The 25866-nt window shown below is 39.9% G+C and overlaps 2 protein-coding genes across 6 annotated transcripts in view; one reads left to right on the forward strand and one right to left on the reverse strand.

Moving 5' to 3' along the window:
- The first annotated feature begins 280 nt into the window (after positions 1-280).
- Positions 281-11624, forward strand: nkx1.2lb (NK1 transcription factor related 2-like,b). The gene is given in 3 exon segments (XM_051954827.1): positions 281-1037; positions 2626-2877; positions 10474-11624. Coding segments are annotated over 3 exon segments (1293 nt in total). The 5' UTR covers positions 281-731; the 3' UTR covers positions 11209-11624.
- A 1563-nt stretch (positions 11625-13187) lies between these two features.
- The window catches only part of uvssa (UV-stimulated scaffold protein A), a 47298-nt gene continuing 34619 nt past the window's right edge, over positions 13188-25866 (reverse strand). For all 5 annotated transcript variants that reach the window (XM_051954811.1, XM_051954814.1, XM_051954812.1 and 2 more), the window contains exons 10-15: positions 24544-24757; positions 24184-24312; positions 23376-23559; positions 23181-23292; positions 15397-15568; positions 13188-13730 (exon numbers count right to left, since the gene is read on the reverse strand). In XM_051954811.1, the coding sequence (XP_051810771.1) occupies positions 13637-13730; positions 15397-15568; positions 23181-23292; positions 23376-23559; positions 24184-24312; positions 24544-24757 (905 nt within the window). In that variant the 3' untranslated portion in view covers positions 13188-13636. The remainder of the gene's footprint in view (positions 13731-15396; positions 15569-23180; positions 23293-23375; positions 23560-24183; positions 24313-24543; positions 24758-25866) is intronic.

Genomic DNA, 25866 nt, shown 5'->3' on the forward strand with positions numbered 1-25866 from the left:
CCCCCACCTCGCGCTCCTCTCGGCCGCGCGCAGCCTCCAGATAATAGCCTATTAGTGCGAGTGGGATTAATTTGTAGCCAATTAGAAGCCGCGGAGCTGAGTTGGGGGGACGCGCATAAATAAGGAAGGACGCACGCATGAGGAGCGAGTCCGTGACAGAGGGTCCTCCAGGGGCGAGCAGCCAAAAGCAGGCGTAGAAGAAGAAGGAGGGAGGAGAGAGGGGCTTCACTTAGCTAATGGGGAGGGAGAGAGGGGGAGGCAGGGGGAGAGAGAGCCGCTTTTAACTATTAGAGACACATCAGTCCGTCCCGCCTCCGACTCCTGGCAGCCTCCAGAGCGCGCCGCGCAGCCCCCCGCTGACCAGACGGAGCGCGCCGGGCTGGAGGTCGGGAGCTGTTCGTGCATGTGTGACACCGGATAACGGCGCCGTGAGAGACCGACCTACCGACCGACACGGCGGAGGATGAGGAGCCGGAGAGAAGAAGCTTGAAGTTGCAGCGGAGCCTCAGTCCACTTCCAGCCCCGACACCGGCCGCAGATGGAAACTTTAGCCGGCTGAAGACGCCTCTCTCCGGACTCCGGCGGCACTCATGAACCGGGCCGTGGTTGGTTCTGTCTGACATGAACATCTATTAAAACTCTTTTTTTTTTTAAACTGTTATCATTCATCCACCTCCTCTTCCGTTTTTTACACGGATTCTGAACATTTATGGGAAAGGGAGAGTGAAGTGATGAACCGGGACAGAGCGGTACCGGGGCCCGGGGCAGACGGGGTCCAGACCGTGATCAGCCGGGACAGAGCCGGAGCGGGGCCCGTGGCGGACCCGGTGCAGCCCGTGATGAGTCGGGACAGAGCGGTACCTGCGCCCGGCGGCGGGGACGGGGTCCAGACGGTGGTGGGTCCGGACGGAGGGGACCTGCTGGACGGAGGGGCCGCCGGGGAGAAGCGGCTCTTCTCCGGCGCGGTGGCCGCTCAGGCCGGGGAGAACCACTCGGAACCTCCGCCGACGAACCCTGTGCTGGTGCCGCCGCAGCAGGTAGATCCACAAAGTTATTTATCTTTAAAAGCAGAATAAATAAACACTGATCCAATAATGGGACGTTTAAGGAGAGAAAAGTAGCAGAAAAGTGAGAAAAATAACTAAAAATAAACGAAATTAACAGTTTAATTCCGTATATTGCATTTTGTTTCGTATCTTTGGTCTGTTTGTGTCTGTTTATATGCAGATGAGGCCTTTATTAGGATATTAATATTAACAGGAAGCTTGAAAATAAAAATAAAGACTGTTGAAAAATCTAATAATTGTGTTTTATTTCGTGGAAATGAATGAACCCGAACGAAAACCTGCGAATTTTGCATTTTCACATTCAGAATTCTCATGTAATCTGGACACGCATGCATGCAAAAGCAGTGTGTTTATTTCTCTTTAAATAAATCTATTTCCAGTCATTTTTAAATATCAGAAGTATCGTTTAAATTCTGACTAAAGGATTCTTGCAGCTGATCACAGCTCTGATGGTTCCTCTTATCTCAGGTGTTACTGGGCCTCTGGGTGCCTCCTCTGATTATTTAAAGAGAGAATTATAATATTATTAATGTAGGATTATTATTACTCAAGCTGCAGACTGGCCTCATTAATAAATGAAGGATCCTGATCAGACGTGGAGGATCTGCTGCTCACACTGGGACTGCTTTTGATTTTTCATCTTTTTAAATCAGGATTTAATTCACATCACAGAGAAATCAAACAAAAAGAGGCATGACAATTATAATTAGATGTCTTTAAATTAATTCCTAATTATAATAATAATAAAAAAACTGAGCATTTTGTGTCTTTTTGCTCTGCAAACATGAAACAGGATTGTCGTGGCTGTGCAGGAAAGGCAGCTGATTTGTGTTTTTTTCTTTGTAAATTCGGTTTTCGGTCCGTTTTATTGCCTCTGATGTGTTCTGCTGTTTGTTGCTCTGAAACTAAGAATCCTGCTCAGATGGAGCCCATTTATTTGTGAAATATTACAATAAAGTATATAAAAAAAATCAACCTCTACATTATTAGTATTATTATTGATATCCTTTTTTGGGGAAAAAAGTAAAATAGTTAAAAAAAAACACTCAGTGAAATTAAAATATAGCAGAATTAATTGTGTTTTTTGTGAATAACTGGAAGAAAAAAACGGAAATGGAGCTGCCAAATTTAAAACAACTATGTAAAGCTCTCAGTAAATTTAGAACGATATCGAAATAATTGTGGTTGTAATGAATAACTGGAAGAAAATAAAACGAAAATTTAGCTACTAAATAAAAATAAATTTTAAAAGATCTTAAAAGAAAAAGTCTCACAGTAAAATTAAATTATAGTGGAAATAAATGTTTTTAAACGAAAGTGAAGCTACAAAATAATAAATAAAAAATGAAATGCTACAAAGAAAGAAAAAAGTTTTCCACTAAAATAAAATCATAACAGAAATAACTGCGTTTATTATGAAGAACCGGAGTTTTAAAGCAACTCTACCGCTAAACGCTCAATTAAAGCAAAATAAAAACAACAAACTGCCCGTAATAAATAGAGATAAAACTAAATAAAAGAGCTACCGGCTGACTGAGACCCTCCGCTGCCGTTGCAGGGCCCCGGTTCCGGGCACCGGACCACCTCGTTCTCCGTGCTGGACATCCTGGACCCGAACAAGTTTCACGAGCAGCCGGAGACACCAGCCAGCAGCAAGCAGCAGCACGCGGGACACCGGGGAGGAGAGCGCGAGCTGAGCGCGTGCGGAGCGGAGAACCGGAGAGGAGGAGGAGGAGGAGGCGGGGAGCGCGAGCACGGACCGGACACCGGGAAGGGCTGCTACGGAGCGGAGGACTACCAGAGCCAGTGAGTACCGGGAGAACCGGAGACGGGAGATTTAAAAAAAACAAAAACAAAACACAAATAAATTCAAGTAATCTTTTATCATTATTATTATTATTATTACTATTTTAAAACTAACTTTGGAAAATTCACCATGTTTATTTTCAGCCCAGTTTTATTTATTTATTTTTTCAATATTTATTTTAAATATATTTTTTATTTCCGGTCTGTTATTTGTCTATCAGGAGAGAAATGACGCACAGTTCATTATATTTTAAAATGACAATAAAACTGATTCTGATATTTGTGAAGGCGATATTTAAAAAAAAAACTTCTAGTTCATATTTTTGGTTTAATTACATGAAATAACTTTAATAATGTTTCTGCTCTTTGTGGGATCTGAAAGTTTTAAAGTTTCTCTAAAATATATAATTTTTCGGCTGTTTTCTTTCTGCGAAAACAATAAAAAAAATATTTAAAAAGAAAAGCAAAATAGAAAAAAAATAAATTGTCCTTTTAATTGGAGACAAATCAGCGGTAATTGGCTGCCTGTGTGTGTGGTGTGTGTGTGTGTGTGTGTGTGTGTGTGTGTGGTGTTGTGTGTGTGTGTGTGTGTGTGTGTGTGTGTGTGTGTGATCACTATTATCGATCAGTGAATATCAGTTTGACTCATTAGCTCCAATCAGCTCCGTTTCCTCCACAGCTGCTTTTTTTATTATTTTAATTCCCCTTTTCTACTTTAACTTTTGTTTTTTAAAGAATTTTCGTTCAAAAATTATAAAACTGAACTCTGAAATGTCCACACGTGCACATATAAATCATAAAAAACGAATTTGCGTCTCCTTTTGTTTGCTTCTTTGCTAAAATAAAATAATTTAATAAACACACACAAATCAATACAAAACAATTATATTGCATCAAACACTAATAAAATACTACAATATTTATGCTACTAAAACAAGACAATACTGTTCTATATTTAGATAATTAAAAAGAACATTTATTCAACTTATTTTCCACCTTTCCACTTTTTCCTAAAAATAAAACACTGTTTGATTTGACTTGTAGCAGAAAATTAAACTACAATTAATTCTGCTTTTATATATATAATATTTAATATTTAAAAAATACATTTCAATTTTTAACAGCTTGATAATAAAATAATCTCAACAAAATTGCAGCCAACTACATGCTGGAATATTATTCTAAATAATAAATAAGAGAATAAACTAATAAATATAAAAAATAAATAATAAAACGATGCAGAATATAAATATGAATTTCAAAATCAACTGATTTTTTATACCTCATGGTCAAATTTAGGGTTTTCAGTGAAGCTAATTTAAAAAATAATGAACAGAAGGATAATCTGTGTATAAATTATTGGGTTTTTTATGAAATAAAATCTGCATTTTCTTTCTTTTACTGTGAAATGTTTCGTTCTTGTGTTAATCAGGGCCTCCATTGCATGTGGATTTTGCACAGATTTTAATATGAAAAGTTCTTTTGCTGCTTCATTTTTTCTGTTTTTGGTTCAGATCGAGTCTCTTTTGTGGGATTATTTTAGACATTCCAGTGTTCGACCGTCCTTCAGCCCATTTTCAGTTTGTCTGGTGAAATAATTTTGTCTTGTAAAACCTTAAAGCTCTTTTATAAAAAAACAACAATAAGGCCTGAAGGTAAAAATGGATTCACTGCATTACGTTATTATTTTTTTAACACGGCTTCGTGTCTAAATCCAGTTTTGACCACCGAGTTCAGCTTTTCTTTTTCATTGACATCAGCAGAATAATAGAGAAAAATAAACAGGATAAAATTAAAAACTTTCCAAATTAAAGCTGATACACAACATGCACAAACACCACACAGTCTGACAACATATAATAATATATATTATGTGAATTTTGCGGTAGGTTCTAACAGTTAAAGCTCGTTTACACTCAGTTGGGATGGTTTTAAATGTGCTTTAACCATCTCCTTAAACCCAAACTAGCTCAGATTTCTAGAAAACTGTCTTAAATCTTTATTGCATGCTGGAGACAGAACATTTTTACTCGCCTTTACTCAGAATCATTAAGAAAAACTAGAACTGAGTCTTGAAAACAAATTATTTTAGGCTAAATAAACTAAAAAAAATTAAACAACACAGCATTATCTACTAATACTCAAACTCATTGATGACTTGTTATTAAATTCTACTATTTTCATTTAGAAATGTGCATTTTCAACAAAATAATTCAGCTTTCCAATAAAATATTAAAGGACTAGAGAGCCATTAGTTAAATAATCTGACTTTAGGAAGCTTCAGTGAGCGTCTGGCTGGTCATTAACTAGCAAATCATTTCAGTTTCTAGCTTTATTTTTGTGCCGGTTTGGATAACTTTCCATTCTACCGTAATCCAGTGTTTTAGTAGGAAAAGATATGACCATCTTTATTGATCCTACCAGGAAAAAAATCACACGTTACAGCAGCTGGATGTGGAGAAGGGCTGAAAGAAGGAAGCACAGAAGCAGAATAGAGCTAGAAATAAAGATAAAGTAATAAGAATAACAAAGGGTTGCATAATGAATCTACATATGGATGTACACTGATCAGCTGGATGGGGCCTTCATGGACCAGTAGAAACCGTTCTGCTACAAAAACATGAGCTACTCCACATTTAACCCATCAAAGCATAGACGTTTTTGATCTAGATCTGGTCTGAAGTGGTCTAGATGCATTAAAATACACTAAAATCTCCATGTTTTTACATTCTAACACCGAAAATAATGGCTTTCCAAATCAAAAACTTACGGATTCAACCCATCCAAACATAGAGGTTTTTGATGTGGATCTGGTCTAAAGCGGTCCAGATGCAAAAATAAAACAAAAATGCACTAAAATCTCCATGCTTTTGCATTTTAACATGAAACATAATGGTTTTTTTTAATCAAAAACTTACAGATTCAACCCATTTAAGCTCCCTGGTTTTAGATTTGGACCTGATCTAAAGTGATGCAGATGCATAAAAATGCACTAAAATCTCCATGTTTTTATATTCTAACACCAAAAAATATTGGTTTTCCAAATCAAAAATGATGTTTTGTAGAGTCTTTAGCCTTTGTATGATGATCTAGCCATTAAAATCACCATGTTTTTATATTCTAACAACAAAAATAATGGTTTTCCAGATCAAAAATTAGGTTTTATAGAGTCTTTAGCCTTTGGAGAACAATCTGTTACAATTTGACGAGTCCAAGCAAAGACGTTTTCGAGCTGGACCTGAAAAAGTGGTCTAGATGCAACATTTAGCCACTAAAGTCTAATTGTTTTTACACTCCAACACAAAAAAGTTTTCCATGAGAAAATAAATAGTGTTTAGCTTTTGTACGACAATCTATTCAAGATTCAACCGATATAAGCAAAGAGGTTTGTGATCTGGAGCTGGTCTAAATGAGGAAAAAAGACAGTGAAATGATCGGTATTTATGTTTTTTGCATTTTCACAAATAGAAAAACAGTTTTACATATCAGAAGCTGTAGTTTAGATCTCTAGTCCAGAGTTTGGTTCATTCAGTCGTACCGTCAGTGGTTTTAATGTTGTGGCTGAACGGTCTACATGTGTGACTGGATGGATGTTTCTGCAGTAGATAAAACCGTGTTAAAGTACCGCAACTCATTTTCGTTTACTTCTACTGTGTATCAGGTGTCCAGCCTTTTCTGACCCGAGATCTACTTTTCTAGTAGCGACATCTACCAGTCCACTGTCAGCATCACAGACCCACATCGTTTCCATCCTGCAGTAACAAACCCAACAGCACTTTGTCTTGTTGTCACACAACCACATCACAAACACACACCAGCCTGCATGGTGAGCAAAAGCCAGAGCTGACCTTAATATGAACTAAACAGAAAAATAAACCAGATACAAAACAGGTAGACCTGTGAGTCTGAAAAAAGGAAATCACTTCCTACCGTAGACCAGGAACTGGGAGCAGGAGGCCGGAGTGGAGGAGCTGGTCGTTGCTGATCTGGACTTGATGACTTTCACGTGTGAGAGCAGACTGGGACAAATAAGTTGATCCAGAAAGAGCTGTCAGGTTCAAGGCAGGTCTTCTGAGACTGGGATACTTCTCCTCCACCAGTGGTTTCCAAACACCACGTTCTCCAGGCTGAGCAGACGTTCATCTGACTCGATCTCAGTGTCAGATCTCATCCTTAAGAGCAGAGCTTTCCAAGTCCAAAAGTGATTCGACTTTGGCAACGTCCCCATCATCCATCCCTTCATCAAATGGATGACCCATATGAGTCAATGGACCAGAGCAGATACTGGAACCATCTCAGGGGACCAAACTAAGTGGTACTAAAATGTACACTGGGTTAATATAAGTTCATATAAGATGTGAGAGCCTTTCCACACTGGCAGCTTTATCACTTATTAGAGACACAATCCGTTCACCACAACAACGATATCTAATAGAAGTCAATAATCAAATAAATCCGTTTGAAAAGATTGTCTGTACTTTGTTTTCAAGCTTTTTTGTTTTGATCAATTTGAGTCTTGTTATTTTGCGTCTCGTTTTTGTCATTTTGTGTCTCGTTTTTGTCACAGACAATCTTGTTACCATAGCAACGAAACCTTTCTCAGACTTTGTTGTAGTATTGTTCTGTGTAAAGTTATTAACACAGATGGTGACGTGTGGCACTTCTTATTTTCTTCGTAACGTGGAAAATCCTACTGAATTCCACTTTTGGCTCAGACCCTTTCATTGTGTCCATTAAACCACCGACAACATTTAATAAGCTGTAAGTCTACAACAGCTATCAGATCAAAATGCAAACTAGAGACATAAAGCAAGTTAAAAATACCAAAAAGAACTGGTCACCTTCAGTGGCACCCATACTGGAAGTTTCTGGTCCAGGCCGATAGACTACTAGAAGTGGCTACAGGCTGGATGGATGCAAAGTCAGTGAAATGTCTGTCAGACTCTGAGGAGATGCTCTGAACATGTTCTGTCCCGCTGTGTCACACCTTTACCTGCTCACATGTGAGGGAAGTTGTCCTTGTTGACTGCATCTTTACCCTGCAGCTCTAAATTCAGTTCATTGAGTTCGCCGGTCAGATCAGTGAGGAAGACGAATGTAAAAGCCACTGTGGTCTCTAGCTTTGGATGCTAAGCGTCAGTATCCTTCCTCAGCTGCTCCTCACATCCACAGCTGTTCCCTCACGTTGCCTGGTAGTAGGACGACGGGAGAGCAGCACTTCTTTAGTGGCCTTCACGATCTCTGTTTCAAGTTAAAGTCATCAAAAAGGCTATCAGCTGCCTCTAGAAAGGCTTCCGAACGGCGACAGGAGGCAGTGGTTGTTCTTACCCTGGAGGTCTTCGGTTTGGTGAACACTGACTGCCAGCTGTGCTTTCAATCCCGCACACCTGCGGCACGCAAAGGAGTTTTTGTCGGGAAATCCCTCTCGTAGCTCCGTGTACTGTTTTAAAAATGCTACTCCTTTCTTTGCCAACGCCACCGTCGCTTTGCATATCAAACAAACAGTCTTTGTATGAGAGTAAACGATAAATAATCCTCCTCTCATTCAGGGTGTAAATGTCTTGACTCGTTTCCTCTTCGGCCATGTTCAGGTTTAGGAGTACTAACCGCTCTGACCGCTAGCTGCTAGCTACTGTTGGCTAGCTAGCTGTTAGCTGCTATTAGCTACTGTTAGCTAGCTAGCTGTTAGCTGCTATTAGCTACTGTTTCTTTTTTAAATACTTCTTTTTGTGTGGAAGTGATTAAGAGACTGATAGGATGTGTGCAACAAAACATACAGTCACAAATAAAGACATTAAAAAAAGTTAATTTTTAAATATTTTTAAAGTTCTTTCCTACAACCATTGGGTTGGCACCAACTGGTCCCAGGAACACTGTATGGTGACCACTGTGGTGCCACTTAATCACTTCAAATAACTTTACTAATTATTGTAGTTGGTTTTTTTTTTTTTTTTTTTTAGCTTAACCCTCATGTCATCCTGCGGGTCAAATTGACCCATTTTAAAGTTTGAAAATGTGAGGGAAAAAATAGATTTTGACAGTGAATCTTCTGATGTCCACATTTTCAAAATTTTTGGGAAATTTTTGTTCTTAAGAAACTTTTTTTAACATTTCTTTTTTCCCCAAAAAAAATTTTCAAAAATTTGAATTTTCTTAAAGAAAATATTAACAGTTACTGATACATATGTAATCACTTTAGATATTTGTAGGATTTTTTTTTGAAAGATTTTTACTATTTTTTTTGAATATTTAAAGAATTTTCTTGCCAAATTTGGGAGATTTTTTTTTTAAATAAAAATTTTAAGGGAAACTTTTAAGGAATTATTGGAATTTTCTTTTTGAAGGTTTTGCAAATTTTCTGAAATTAGGGGAAATTTTTGCAGAATTTTTGGATTTTTCTCAGACAAAGAAAAAATATTTTTTTGGTGCCTGTAAATGAAGACAACATGAGGGGTAATAAGGTACCCACTTCTATATTGGCTCCACTTATATCGTCACAAATGAACTAAACCACAGATCTGGAACCTGTGACCAGTGATCCGTAATCTTTGAAGCTGATTGGAGTGGATTTTGGGGTCGATGGATGGGTCAACAGAGTTTGATCTTTGTTTCCAAACTACCTGTTAATTGCTGTAACCATGGCGATCAAAGTCCTCCAAGTTCAACTGTCATTTTGGATTTATTTCTCAGGAACAGCAATGATGTTCCCAGGGCATGTTTCATTATCCAAAAATAGCAGAAACCAAAAATAATCCCAATGGTAAATGACTATTGTAGCTGTAAACGGCTGATGTTTAATGGAATATCTCCATAGGGGTACAGAGGAACATTTCCTGTTCTAATGCTACATTGTGTTAGCTAATGCTGTTGAAAGGCTCATTGATGATTAGAAAACCCTTGTGCAGTTATGTTAGCACATGGATAAAAGTGGGAGTTTAACATGAAATTGTCTGGCTGACCCCAAACGTATGAACGGTGATGTAAATCTGAGAGTCGATAGAACACAAGCGAGGAGAAAACAACCTGGATAAGAGTCATAAAACAAGTTTAAATGAGATGATAGGACCATGATGTCTACAGGTAATGTAGGAGGCAGCAGGAATTATTACTCTGCCAAGGAACGCGGTGGGGTGACGATCAGTGTTGGTCTGTCTGTCTGTCTGTCTGTCAGCAACATTACTCAGAAACAGACCAACGGATTTGGATGAAATTTTCAGAGAAGGTCAGAAATGACACAAGGACCACCTGATTAGATTTTGGCAGTGATGCAGCTTCTAGTCTGGATCCATGGATTTGTTCAATATTTCCGTATCATTGCCAGATAGCGGCATGGCGTCACTGTAACCATGACAACAAGTGAACAGTACATCAGCTGCCTGCTGACAGTACACATGCAGAACACACGTCTGTACTCAGTGCAAGGTCAGGGAATGAACAGTCCAGGCAGAGTTCTGTTTAGTTTTGATTCATTTTTGCTCTTTGCAGTCTCTAAAGTGTAAATGTTTTCAGAGAAGTTCTGCTCTTTGGTCTTTTCTTGAAGACCTCTGCGTTGCTATGGGTTACTTGAGAAGCTAACTGATCTTTCTGTGTTTTTCCAGAGGAAGGCTTCGTATACAGAAGTCCAGACGAGGATGACTACCACAGATCTGGGACCCCGGACTCTGAGGCCCCTGACGGGCCCTACAGCAGCGAGGAGAGCAGCTCGGCCCTCCCCAGCAACGGAGACCGAGAGCTTGGCGTCCACCAGGACACCAGCAGGGACGCCAAGAGCCCCAACGGAAGCCCCGCAGGCCAGATCAGCAGCGCCCAGACCAACGGGGGCCAGGGGGCCAAGCCCAAGAGGAAACGCTCGGGCTCGGACTCCAAGTCGGGGAAGCCCCGCAGGGCCCGGACTGCCTTCACCTATGAGCAGCTGGTGGCGCTGGAGAACAAGTTCAAGTCCACGCGCTACCTGTCGGTGTGCGAGCGGCTCAACCTGGCGCTGTCGCTCTCCCTCACTGAAACCCAGGTCAAGATCTGGTTCCAGAACCGCCGGACCAAGTGGAAGAAGCAGAACCCAGGAGCCGACACGTCCGCCCCCACCGGCGCCGGAGGAGCTGGAGGCCCCGGAGCTGCAGGCGGAGGAGCCGGAGGCCTGGGGAGCCTCAGCCCTCTGAGCCCGTCGCCTCCGGTCAACGGGCACCTGGCCATGCACGCTGGCTACGCCGGACACCACCACCCCCCCACCGGCAGCCTGGTCCAGCTGCCTTTCCTCACCGCCAGCCACGTCCTGTCCCCCTTCATGCTGGGGACGCAGAGCTACGCCGCCCCCGCCTTCTACAGCACACACCTGTAGACGGTGAACGGACCCTCGGACCCACGGCGTCCTTTTTACTACCACGTTTGAAGGCTTTAATTTCAACGGATTATTTTGATAGAATGTGAATATCTACCAGAAACTGTACATAATTCTATGTTCTAGCTCTCTATCCTGAATGCTTTTTAAACTACATACTAGACGAATAGTTGATTTCTTTTTTTTCCAAAAAAAAACGACAAAAAAAGTCTGTACGCATATTGAATGTTTATTTAATGACTTAAGGAATGGCTTGATCTATCGTCAGTACCGTGTAACTCCAGCTGTGATCGTTTTCTTTTCTGTTATTTATTGAATTTGTTAACAGTTTCCATAAAACCCTTGGATGTACTGATTCCTCAGCTCAACATGGTATCGTCCTTTGATATTAAAATAACGACAATTAAACGGAGAAACGTAGCCGGGTGAGCTTCTTTAAGCGACACGAGGAGGAGGCTGGAGCTCTCAATGTTCTTCATATGACTAAATAGAGAAAGCGCTGATCAGAAACACCACATATTAACCAGAGGAAACTCTTACGGCTCACAGTTTGCTCCTCTGTAGGTCGGGACACGACATTGTGGTTCTTATTTTAGCTTCAGTTTTGTCTAAATGCATTCTCCTAAAATTTCCACCAGATATCAGTGAAAGGGAGAACAATTATAGCTAAGGAGTCAAACTTGAAATTTAAAGGAGATTATTGGATCCAATTTTTCTCAAATGCTACATATAGGCTTCATTTCATACAAATATAACAACACTACTGAATTCTACTGAGGTCTTTTAATATTTTGTCAACCTGTTTTTTTGTAATTTATCTAAAATAATACACACCCTGTCAAAAGTTTGAGAACGCTTTCTCATTCATTGATGAGAATGCGTCTAAAACTTTTGACAGGGGGTATATATATATATATATATATATATATGTGTGTATATATGCAGCTCACATTCAGCTCAATTGAGAAAAATGGAGCCATTAGTCAAGTTGGGGAAAATGTTTTTAGCTTCTTAGCTTCAGTTGAAGAAAGCGTAAATCCAAATGGCGAATCTATAAATATGAACCTGATGTGTTTTCATCTGCTTTTTCATCATATTCTGAATATGAACAACCTGACTGCAAATGGTAGAACTGCTTTAAAATCTCAAATAAAGCAAAAAAAAGTTTATTTCCTTTAAATCTCAAGTTGACTCCTGTTGCTGTAACTGTTCTCCTTCGCCGATATCTGCTGGTGAATTTTAGGAGAATCATACGCAAAGCCGACAAAACCGAAATTACAACAAGAATCACAATTTTGTCTCCCAATCTATAGAGGAGCAAACTTTGATCAGTGAGATTTTCCTCTGGAGTGTTTAGAGGAAATATTGAAGTGTACATAGAAGTCAAATTTAAAATTTCCTGATAATTTCCAGATTATAGGTCCGTTACGTATAGGATGAAGTCTTTTATTCTTTTACTGCAATAGAACCATAGTTTACTAAATGATCATTATGTTGTTTGAGAGAAGTTATGAAACTAGCAACTCCTCAGGAAAATGTTTAATGAGGCATAAAGTCAAGAGAGATGGAGACTCATTTCCACATAGACTGTCTTTTATTTTAAACCCAGAGGAGTCGCCCCTAATGGCCGCTAGAGAGAACGCAGGTTTAAGGCGCTTCCATGACTCCAGCCAGTGTTTTACACCTCATATGAATCCTTAAAGCGCTTATTAAATGGATTTATTAATTCAGGAACACAATGCTTACGTCTATTTTTTTAGGTTTTGTGTGACGCTGACACGCTGCTCGTATTAAACTAAACGCGTCTTCTAATTCTCTTTATACACGTCGTTACAAAACTAATTTATTCTCTGAACGTTCCGACACCGTGCTGCAGATCTCTGAGCTGAATTAACCTCGTTAACGTGGAGGACGAGACAAAGACACAAACAGCTAAACATTTACAGGTTATTGTGGCACACATTCTGTTTTTAACAAACAAATTCAACAAGAAAATAGTAGAAAAAAGGAGTAGAAATGGAAAAAGGAGCCTGGACTTGGATCGACCAAAGGCAATAACAAGCTGAACAACTTGGCAATAATTAGGTCATAAGAAATATCATTTACTTCGTCATACTTCATCACACTCTACCCATTAATGATCACATTTCTGTAAAGGCGTCTCCTTAAAAAGGCTGATCGTTAAATCATTACCAGTCATGTTAAGCTGCTAACCAGATCCCTAAACGTGCACATTAATAAATTAAATCTTTTCTTCTTTTAGCACCAAGAAATCTTGATTAATTTCAACCTGGTGTGTGTCTCTTATTGTGTTCTCCGACAACGTACGAACACGTAGAAAGTAGCACGAACACACCAGGCTGAAATGAACCAGAATAAGAAGAGTTTATTAAGAGGAGAACTGAGTAGTCTCCACTTCATTTGGAGGTCAGTTGAGAGAGTAGTTGAACTGGTTGGAGAACTTGTCGTGTTTCCTCTTGTCCACTTTATTCATCACCTGAGCCACTCTTTGCATGGAGCTCCTGGAGGGAGGAGGAGAAGTTAACCGTCAATTCAACGCTTATTTCCACATTTTTTATAGACACAAAGAAACTGGCATTTCTGTCTGCAAAGTTCCAACTAAAGAACAATTCAAGACGCTCAGAAAATTTGTCAAATGCCGACTTCAAGCGAAAAGTCTACCAGAGGGGTTAGCAAAGACGACCAGCCATAAAGAAATACCTAAAACCTCCCCGAAGAGACACGAAATGACCACAAAATGACACACTACAGACCTACAAAGACACATAGAACAAACAACAAAGACAGAAAACCACCTCAAAGAGACACAAAATTACCACAAAGAGACACAAATGACAACATAACAACAAACAACTACTAAAAGAAACAATACAAAACCTCCATATGTTGACAAAACATTGTTAGAGACACAGAACAACCACAAAAAGACACAAACAACTAGAGAGACACAAAACCACCAAAGAGACACTATACAGGCAAAAAAGACACAAAACAACCACAAAAAGACTCACAAAATACACAAAAAACTACAAAGACACAAAACCACCAAAGAGATGCAAAATGACAACAAAGACACACTATACAGATAAAAAAATACACAAAACAGCCACAAAATGACACTCTACAGACCTACAAAAACACATAAAACAAACAACAAAGACAGAAAACCACCTCAAAGAGACACAAAATCAACGCAAAGAGACACAAAATGACAACATAACAAAAAACATCTACTAAAAGAAACAATACAAAGAGATGCAAAACCTCCATATGTTGACAAGGCATTGTTAGAGACAGAGAACAACCACAAAAAGACACAAAACAACCACAAAATGACACAACACCACTACAGAGAGACACAAAACCACCAAAGAGACACAAAATGGCCACAAAGAGACACGATACAGGCAAAAAAAGCACAAACAACCACAAAAGGACAAAAAACAACCACAAAAAGACTTACAAAAATACACCAAACAACCACAAAGATAGAAAACCACCAGAGATGTAAAATGACAACAAAGACACACTATACAGGTAAAAAAAAGACACAAAACAACCACAAAAATGTACAAAATACCTGTACAAATACACAAAACAACAAAAAGACACAAAACAACTACAAAGAGACTCCAAACAACCACATAGACACACAAAATGACCACAAAGAGACAATTTAAGGGTAAAAAAAGACACAAAACAACCACAGACAAAAACAATGACAAAAGACGCACAACCAACCACAAAAAAATACACAAAAGAGCCACAAAAACACACAAAAACCCCCAAAAGACCTGAAAAAATACACAAAACAATTACAAAGAGACACAAACCATAACATAGACACAAATTACAACAAAGAAAAAGAGAATTACAAAAATATACACAATAGTCACAAAGAAACACAAAACAACTAGAAAGGTCCAAGAAGCATGTTCGGATTTGACGGGCTTAGCAAGAACGGCTAGTCAATAAAAAAAGAATCAAACCCTAAATCCAGTGAAGATATTGATTATTTCTGAGCGTTAAAACCTACAGTTAGCTGTTAGCTTTGATCCCCTACAGATGTGTTTTAAATATCGGCATATAAACACTGACGTAAGACGTTCTCAGATCATCTACAGGGAGGTTTTTTAACAGAATGCTACATGAAGCCCTCATACGTACTTGTTGAAGACTTTCTTCTCCAGCCTGGAGCGGGCGGTGTTGGTGCTCTGCTTCAGATCGCTGAGGTTGGGATATTTCTTCTTCTTCCCTTTTTTACCACCAACCCGACCAGAGCCCAGGTCCTCTCCTGTCGCCGCCTCGATGTCTCGCATCAGCTCAGCGTCGCGCCAGTCTGCAACGAGAGGACGACGATAATAAAGCCGCTGACGGGATGTTTTCACAACGAAAACACAAGACAGATTCTGGAACACAACGTGTCCCTGTCATCAGGTCAGAGTAAGACGGACGGATTACTGACATGTAATCAGAGCCGGACAACAAACAGTCTGATAAGAACGGGTCACAAAAAAACAACCTGAGACACTAAAAGAGCATAAAGATACACTATACAGGTAAATAAGACATAAAACTAATACAAAGAGACAAAACAACCACAAAAAGACACGAAAGAACCACAAAAAGACTCAAACAATGACAGAAAGACACAAAAGAACCACAAAAGACTCAAAACAATGACAGAAAGACACAAAAGAACCACAAAAAGACTCAAAACAATGACAGAAAGACACAAAAGAACCACAAAAATACTCAAAACAATGACAGAAAGACACAAAATAACCACAAAAAGACTCAAAACAATGACAGAAAGACACAAAAGAATCACAAAAATACTCAAAACAATGACAAAAAGACACAAAATAACCACAAAAGACTCAAAACATGACAGAAAGACACAAAAGAATCACAAAAATACTCAAACAATGACAGAAAGACACAAAAAAACACAAAAAGTCTGAAAACAATGACAGAAAGACACACAAAATCACAACACAGACACAATAAGGAAGACTCTGGTAGGAAATGGATCCATGGGAGAGTTAAAGGATCAAACCCACTGCTGACCAAAAAAAACCCCAGAAAGATTCATCTGATATTTACAAAACACTTTTTCACGACACTCCCTCTAAACTGAAGTAATATTACTGCACTAACAACGGAGACAGCTGCAGAACACGAGGTTCAGACTGAGTTTTTATCGCTTAAGACTAGACCGAAACTATAATATTCAAAATAACGTAAGAAGATTTTGCATTCAAGGACGTAAATCAAAAGATGCTTTATTTTCTTAAGTATCAGCTTCTCTCTGAAGCACAAACACAGCGATGCTCGGTCTGTGGAACTTCTTCACATCCTCTGTATGTAATTAAGCACTCCCTCTATCTGCTGCTATTACGGCCAGAAACTTGAACTAAAAGTAATTTGACTTGGGAGGCGTAATGAAGCAATTACGGCCGATAACATAAACGAGCTCCTGCCGGCCACGTCCGCAGAGCGCGGCTGGTAAACAGTGTGTCCTACAGGCTCATTTGGATCCAATTCTGGTGTTAATGAAAAGTGTAATGTCATAATTCTGGCTGATAAAGTAAAAGCGGGCCGTAATGCAGAGTAATGACGGTCTAAACGAAGAGACACTTCTGGTTAATGACGTACCGCGGCCGAATTAGAGATAAACCTGCGGTAATGCAAAGTAATTACACTGTGATTGTGATGGGATTGAAGCGGGGCTCTCTGCTCTGTCAAAACACTGACCCCAGCTCACAGTGTGTGTGTGTGTGTGTGTGTGTGTGTGTGTGTGTGTGTGTGTGTGTGTGTGTCCGACTGGACCTTCAACTATCCCTCATTACACTCACACACAAGCAGAGAGGGTGCAGTAATTGAAAAGCAGCTGGTGTATTTAGGAGAATCATTACCGCTAAAAGAGGAGCAGCTGCATCTGCATTCAGTTCCAGCGTCTATCTGTTAGATTCAAGACTTTTTATTTGTGCTCAGACGCTTTGACTTCTGAAGGCCGTGCACTCACAAGAAGACATCTGGAATGTGGAATTTGCACACTGCTGCACCTTAGGTTTACATTATTTAGAATTCTGTCACTTTAACCACACGTTGTAAATTCGTTTCATTTAAGCTGCAGTACCTCTCATGAATGTGTGTGTTTTAAATTACATCATCTTCTGTTTTATTGCATTCTTGTTTTGCCTGCATTACGGTTGCACACTACTGTTCAGAAGTTTGGGGTCGCCCAGGTAATTTCATGTTTTTTGCATGAAGACTCCCACTTTTATCCATGTGCTAACATAACTGAACAAGGGTTTTCTGATCATCAATGAGCCTTTCAACACCATTAGCTAACACAATGTAGCATTAGAACACAGGAAATGTTCCTCTGTACCCCTATGGAGATATTCCATTAAGAATCAGCTGTTTACAGCTGCAACAGTCATTTACCACATTAACTATGTCTACATTTCTAAGTGAGCCCAAACTTTTGAATGGAAGTGTACGTGCAGCTAAATGACAACATAGGTTGATTTGAGGTATGATTTTAATCTTAAAGTGCAGCGCACGGTGTGGAGTTGTGTGTTTGCATGCATGTGTTCTGTTTGTTATGAATCAGAGCATGCATAGCTCTACATGGTATTTACATATTTGCAATAGTCCAGTGTGCAGCGGTGCAGATGAATGGAAGACATCAAAATATAGCCCCGTCATCTGCTTGTCGTTTAGAGTTTAAGAAGAGAAACTATAAAACGACGAGTAGAACAAAGATATGAGGAGGAACAAAACAAAGAAAAGGAAAGAAAAAAGAAAGAAAAGACGGGCAAGAGAAAAGACAGCGTTTTGAATTTAATCAGTGCTGCAGCAGGGCTCTTTTCTCTGTCAGCACCTCTTAGCCCTTCCAGCTGGGGTCTGAGGATGTGTGTGTGTGTGTGTGTGTGTGTGTGTGTGTGTGTGTGTGTGTGTGTGTGTGTGTGTGTGTGTGTGTGTGTGTGTGTGTGTGTATGAGACAGACAGACACACACACACACACACACTGAGGCATGTGGGGTGTTTTGTCTGTCCAGACGTCTGCAAGTCTGTCTGCAAAAGCTGAATTCAGACACAAAATAAGATTCAACACTTTTTTTATGGCATATAAACACTAGTTAACATTAGTAAAGAGTCGGGGCAATAACAACAAATGCAGAAATCTATTATTGTAAAAGTCTGGGTGTTATTCTCCTCCATTTTGGCATTATTAATAACACAGATGACAACATGCCTCTGCACAAAGTCTTTAAGATACCAGAGCAGAGACACTAATTAGAAAAAAAGACAAAATAGATATACAGAACTACAGTATTCTATCAATAAAATGTAACCTGCAGTAAATTAACTTCAGTTTAATTTACAGAGCATAGAATCGGAAGCAAGCGATGCTACCGGTGCAGTTAGCTCTCATTTTAGCCATCTATCTATCATGCTAGCTGTGTAGTTAGCTCTCCTTTTAGCCATCTATCTATGATGCTAGCTGTGTAGTTAGCTCTCATTTTAGCCATCTATCTGTGATGCTAGCTGTGTAGTTAGCTCTCATTTTAGCCATCTATCTGTGATGCTAGCTGTGTAGTTAGCTCTCATTATAGCCATCTATCTATGAAGCTAGCTGTGTGGTTAGCTCTCATTTTAGCCATCTATGATGCTACCTGTGTAGTTAGTTCTCATTTTAGTCTTTTATCTATGATGCTAGCTGTGTAGTTAGCTCTCATTTTAGCCATCTATGATGCTGCCTGTGTAGTTAGCTCTCATTTTAGCCATCTATGATGCTACCTGTGTAGTTAGTTCTCATTTTAGCCATTTATCTATGATGCTAGCTGTGTAGTTAGTTCTCATTTTAGCCATCTATCTATCATGCTAGCTGTGTAGTTAGCTCTCGTTTTAAATATCTATCATGCTAGCTGTGTAGTTAGCTGTCTTTTATAACTGTAGTTTTGACTAGCATCATGAATAGCATCTTCATTCTCTCTATACCTTTAGCTATGCTAGCCACCACTTTAGCCATCTTTCTGTGATGGTACCTGTGTAGTTAGCTGTCTGACTTCAGCCATCTTGCCAACTTCATTCTTGTAAATAGCCCTTTATACCTTTAGCTATGCTAGCTTTAAGTTGTGTATTTAGGTTTTTCTATAACCTAAGCTGTGCAGTTAGCGATTTCTATAACTTTAGTGTTGTTAGCCGTCTTTTTAACTTGAGCTGAGTGGCTACTTCTGTAACTTTAGCTGTTTAGTTATCCGCCTTTCTATGATTTTAGCAGGGTAGTCTGTTGTCTGTCAATCACATTAGCTTTGTGGTTAGCTGTTTGTCACAACTGCTAGCCATGTTATTCTTGATCTTCACACATCCTGGTTACTGGAGCGTACTCTAATTTCCACCCTAAATGCTTGATTTACTGAGCTAAATAAAGACAACAAATGATCACAACAAAGTCCAACTACCTGTTTTTTCCTCACATTTTAAATAATGTCTTACTGTTGAATGGAATTGTTAGTTATTTGTTTAATTTTGCCAGTTTTATTCGTAGTGTATTCATAATTTGTCTGCATTACAGTCCACGTTGCTGCTGGTTGCCACTCTGTCCTGTGGAGGGTGCAGGGATAAACCACCTGCTTGTTTTCATCTGTCAGCGAAGACTTTCATCAACTACATCAGGAGGTTCACGATATCCCTCACTGCACTGGCGACTCCAGCAGAAGTAAGAAAAACAGGAAAAGTCATGGCAGGTTCCCAACACCGACTCTGACAGCTGTATTTAGTGGGATACCTGGTCGACCTGGAAGCATTTCTGCCATTTTATTAGTTGTTTTGAGCATCATTTTTGTCATTTAGTTTTTTGTCTGTGTTGTCTATTTTTTTCTTGCTTTTGTCATTTTTATCCTCGTTTGTGTCATTTATGTAGTTTACTGTCGTTTCCATCATTTGTTCATTTATTTCTCGCTTTGTAACATTTTTGTCTGATGTTTTTAATCTCTTTCTTTGCTTTTTTTGTGTCATTTGTCTAATTTTTTGTCACTTTGTTTCTCACTTTTGTCATTTTGTGTCTCGTTTTTGGTATTTTGTGTATCATTTTTGCAATATTTTGTCTTGTTTTTGTTGTTTTTTGTCTGATTTTTGTTGTTTGTCTCATGTTTTTGTCATTTTGTGTTTCCTTCTCTTTTCACCTTGTGTTGTTTTGTTTGTTGTTATTTTTGTTATTTTGTGTTTTGCTTTATTTGCTGTTTTGAGCATTGTTTTTGTCATTTTGTGATTTTTTTTGGCTCATTTGTGTTGTCTTTTTTTCCGCTTTGGTTATTTTTTGTCTTGTTTGTGTCATTTATGCAGTTTTCTGTGTCGTTTTTGTCAATTGTCCATTTATTTGTAGCTTTGTAACTTTTTTGTCCAAGTTTTTGTTTCGTTCTTTGTTTATTTTGTTTCGTGTCGTTTGTATCATTTTTTTTCCAATCTGTTTCTCGCATTTGTCACTTTGTGTCTCTTTTTTGTCATTTTGTATGTCAGTTTTGTAATATTTTGTCTTGTTTTTGTTATTTTTTTGCCTGATTTTTGACATTTTGACCATACGGTAAAATACTAGATCATTCAGTTCCAGATGACTAAATGTTGTGTTCCTTTGTAGACACTCTGATCTGGAAGCTGTAATGTGGAAATGATAAACTGAGGATGAATGTTGCTGAGATTGAACAGATTTTTCTTCAGAAATCTCAGGTTGTTCATCGTGTTTTGTAAAAAGATAATTCATTAAACGGGAAAATTTTCAAAACGTACTTTTTTTAAATCAAATAATTGCGTAAAAACACAAATAATACTCTAATCTATTTAATTAAAAGCAGAAAACATAAATAGACAAAGTTTTCTGTTGGAGTTCCTAAATTTTGACACTAAGATTTTCATTTTGTGTGACTAATAATTAGTAGCAGCTCTAAAAAAAACACTGTTGTATCCCTAGTGTTTGTGTGACTGAATAGGTAGAAAGAGCTGAGGCCAATGGTCCATCAGCTCATTCAGTCCACTGTCCTCCCTACTGTGAGATTGATTTGTTTGTGTGTGTGTGTGTGTGTGTGTGTGTGTGTGTGTGTGTGTGTGTGTGTGTGTGTGTGTGTGTGTGTGTGTGTGTGTGTGTGTGTGTGTGTGTGTGTGAGATTGACTCGTGGATCGATAGTGTAGTTGGTAACAAAAGATGCTATTTCACAACTCACTGGACTGCATGCCACGGCCACACACAAACACTCACTCACACACACACACACACTCACAGAGCCGGTTAACAAGACACTGCAGGCAGCTGGTGGACATCCTGCAGGCTGGTGAGTCTCTGACACACACAGAAAAAACACACATAGTCAGACAAAGAGCAAACAGCTCGGCCTGTCTGCTGTCGTCCTCAGCACACAGAACCATGGTGGATGTTATAATCGGTGCATAAAGCCACATCTGTCCAGCTGTTCATCTCCTGACCAGAGTCGTCCTCATTCACCTGACCTCCCTAAAGTCTCTGCAACCCTAAACCTCAAGCCAGCTTCTAAACTGATTTAGTTATGAATTATTAAATGTGTCCTTTGATGCTGAATGCCAGATGATTTGCGATTGCTATTCATCCTTCGGGATTTTTTATTTGTCATTAGAAATTAGAAATGTTGAAATTTGTACTGCGGATGGATGGATGGATGGATGGATGGATGGATGGATGGATGGATGGAGGGATGGATTGTTTTAATGGATGGATGGATGGAGGGATGGATGGAGGGATGGATTGTTTTAATGGATGGATGGATGGATGTTTTAATGAATGGATGGAGGGATGGATGGATGGATGGATGGTTTTAATGGATGGATGGATGGATGGATGGATGGTTTTAATGGATGGATGGATGGATGGATGGATGGAGGGTTTTAATGGATGGATGGATGGATGGATGGTTTTAATGGATGGATGATGGATGATGGATGGATGGTTTTAATGGATGGATGGATGGTTTTAATGGATGGATGGATGGATGGATGGAGGGTTTTAATGGATGGATGGATGGTTTTAATGGATGGATGATGGATGGATGGTTTTAATGGATGGATGGATGGATGGATGGAGGGTTTTAATGGATGGATGGATGGATGGAGGGATGGATGGTTTTAATGAATGGATGGATGGATGGATGGTTTTAATGGATGGATGGATGGATGGATGGTTTTAATGGATGGATGGATGGATGTATGGTTTTAATGGATGGATGGATGGATGGATGGATGGAGGGTTTTAATGGATGGATGGATGGATGGTTTTGATGGATGGATGGATGGATGGATGGTTTTAATGGATGGATGGATGGATGGATGGATGGAGGGTTTTAATGGATGGATGGATGGATGGATGGTTTTAATGGATGGATGATGGATGGATGGATGGATGGATGGTTTTAATGGATGGATGGATGGATGGAGGGATGGATGGTTTTAATGGATGGATGGATGGATGGATGGTTTTAATGGATGGATGGATGGATGGATGGTTTTAATGAATGGATGGATGGATGGATGGATGGTTTCAATGGATGGATGGATGGATGGATGGATGGATAGATAGATAACCCTAACCCTCACAGAAATCTGCTCAGTCTCTTGGAGGTGAAACGTCCAGTTACTTCCCACTGAAGCTCCTGTGATTCCCTCTAGTTACTTCGATTTTGGTCAATAAAAAGAAGTTCAAATGTTCTGCAGAGGAATGCAATGAGACGCATCTTAAAGCTGAGGAAAAACCTGGTGAAAGGACTCTGATAAACAGCATCCCTGCTAGAGAAGACTGCAAGAGGTTAACCTTTGGAAAATGCTACTAGGTGAGTTAGGACAGCAAATATGATCTACTTAGAATGACCAAAAGATGCAGCAGAAACTTCAGTTCCCACTTTGTTCAAACGTCTCACCAGGCTGCTGCTCTCTCCTCCTCCTCTCCTCCTGCTCCTCCCTCAGTCGGTCCTCCTGGTGGCAGGGTCGACCCTCCTGGTCTCTGGGGATGATCCGACCGTGGAAAGGACACTGGAGGACACAGGTACAGCTCTGACGGTCAACCAGGAAGCAGACCAACACCAAACACCACACACTCAGGTCGGTCTTGTTACCTTGAGGCGATCCTGTCTCTGACACAGCTTCCCGTTGCCCAGCGGAGCTCTGCAGAAGTGGCTGACGGGTGTGAAGGTCCCCGGGAAGGAGATGTATCTGCTCCTGCTCTCCGCCGCCATCTCCTCGTTCTCCACCTCCTCCTCTGTGTTTATGGGAACCCAGAACTGATGCTGAGAGGCCGACCTGCAGGGAGAAAAACCAAGAGAAGAAGAGTTACTGAGAGCAAAAAGATGCAAACCACAAAGAAGCAAAACAGTCGAGTGACAGGCCGTATTTGTTTTACTGATTGATAATTCCTGGGTTGGTTTTCAGAGGTGCAGACGAGGAAGACATCATAACGTGAGGAATAATGTCCTTAAATAGTTTCATTATGCTCCAGATGTGCGATCAACACACCTGGAGCATAAATCTACAGCCAGCCTACAGGTAAGGCTGCTGGGATTTAATGTGATTAAAGTGAACTATCAGTTAGTTAGCAGTCACTGTTTCTGGTGTTTCCTGTAGCCTAATGTGTGCTTTCGTTAGTTGTGGGTCTATCTATTGTGTTTAAGTTTGGTTAAACACTTTAGTTGTTTGATTTTATTCAGAACTCTGACAGCCTTCGTTTGGGTTTATTTAGTTTATTTGACTTGGCGAAATCCACTGGCTCTGTTTTCTTAAATTGTTGGTTGTTAATTCCGTTACCAAACCAGTCTTTTTGCTACACCTGACACTAGCATCATGATTCAGTTTATCTCTGCTAGAAACCAAACGGTCACCGGTGAGAGAACACAGACATCATTAAAGTGTGTGAGTCCGGTGTGTTACTTGATGATCTTGCCGGCGTTGGGCTGCTCCTGGCCCCAGTAGTACAAATCCAAACCAAACGGAATCACGGGAGCATCGGCAGCTTTCTGATCTGAACCGGACTGAGAAGAACTGGGACCAGAGGAGTCGCTGGTAAAGGAAAGATGAGAGTTAAAAATGATAAACAATCAGCTAAACACAAACAAACGGTGTGGAATCAAATGGAGCTAGTTAGAATGAACTAAAAGCTGATGTTATTCTTCTACTGAATGGAGGTTTATATCTGACAGTAGCACTGATCTGTACCTCATCGTAATGTTTGCACATGAAACTGAATTTAATTCACGATGGGAGGCAGGAGGCAGATATGAGACTCATCACCTGGATTCTGAGGGCAGAGGGATCTTCTGTTTGAGGAGGTGCAGTGTGGCGACAACAGAGGTCGGATCCTGCTCCTCCTCTAAGAGTCGCTTCAGCCGCCTGGAGGACGAAGACGAGGGAGGAGGAGGAGGACGAGGAGGAGCTGTAGGCCTTTTAGCGGGAGGCTTTTTTTGGGCGACTGGAGCTGCTGAGGTGGAAGGAGAAGGATCCAAACCTGCCAACAGAGGTACTGAGATTAAGGACAGAGTAACCAAAGGAAACATTTTTTCATGATACTGCATGTACACCCCCTGTCAAAAGTTTTAGGACACTTTCTCATTCAGATGAATGAGAAAGTGTCCTAAAACTTTTGACAGGGGGTGGATAATGCCTGCCATTTGACTGTAAATCTTGCTTAATGCCGAAAGATACGATTAAAATAAACAAAACAAAACCAAACAGAAACCAAACATCTTTCACTTCCCCCTTCCATGCCAGTCTCTTAATCAATATTTTCGTATTTGGTACTTATGCTCCACAAGAGAACATTTTTTGGAGTTTGAATCTGTAGTTTTTCTTTCCTCTCACCCAATAACTAAACAGTTTATGACTTCAGTTACTTGTAAATGATAAATCCTACAGTTGGCGTAATGTTAAGAGTTGGTTTGATACCGGATCAGTCACAAGAGTTTTGGAAATGCCTTTTTGACTTTAACGGTGGACGAAAGAAACTTCAAGAATCAGAATCTGGGAACTTTTCGATCTTCACCCAAAATTCATCAGATTATTGAAGTAGTGTTGGTGTCAGGTGGACTTATTTTGCTCTTTGTACAAACCGAACCCACTGATTAATAAATAGCGCGGGTTAATTCCACTACAGACAGCCCTGCAACAACGTGGACTTAAACCTGTGTGTGGTCAGACTAGATCAGCCGCAGTATCTGGGGATTGAGCAGGACTTAGATCACATCCATGCACAACAGGCAGCAGGCGAGATCAGAGGAAGCAGTAAGCCCAGAGCTGATCCCACACATTATTAGGACTGACCTGGATGCATCAAAGATCCGTCACACACAGGAGACTCCCACAGCGGACACGTTATTCTGGTTAAACTTTCTTTTTCTCTTTGTTAAAACAGTAAGACGGCCTGGTTGTGTGTTTTTCTGCAGGTTTAATCGCAAAAAGTAAACCAGTCGATGTTTTTCTAGACACAAACATGAAAGCGTAGAAGAAGAACTACGCCAAATGGTTGTTAGCATCAGAACAGTTTTTTTTTTCCTCAGACATCTAGAGGCAGAAGTTTGCCAGCCACACAAAGAACTTTATGGAATTACAAATATTTAG

This window comes from Acanthochromis polyacanthus, chromosome 10, assembly GCF_021347895.1.
Source record: "Acanthochromis polyacanthus isolate Apoly-LR-REF ecotype Palm Island chromosome 10, KAUST_Apoly_ChrSc, whole genome shotgun sequence".
Classification (NCBI taxonomy): Eukaryota; Metazoa; Chordata; class Actinopteri; family Pomacentridae; genus Acanthochromis; species Acanthochromis polyacanthus.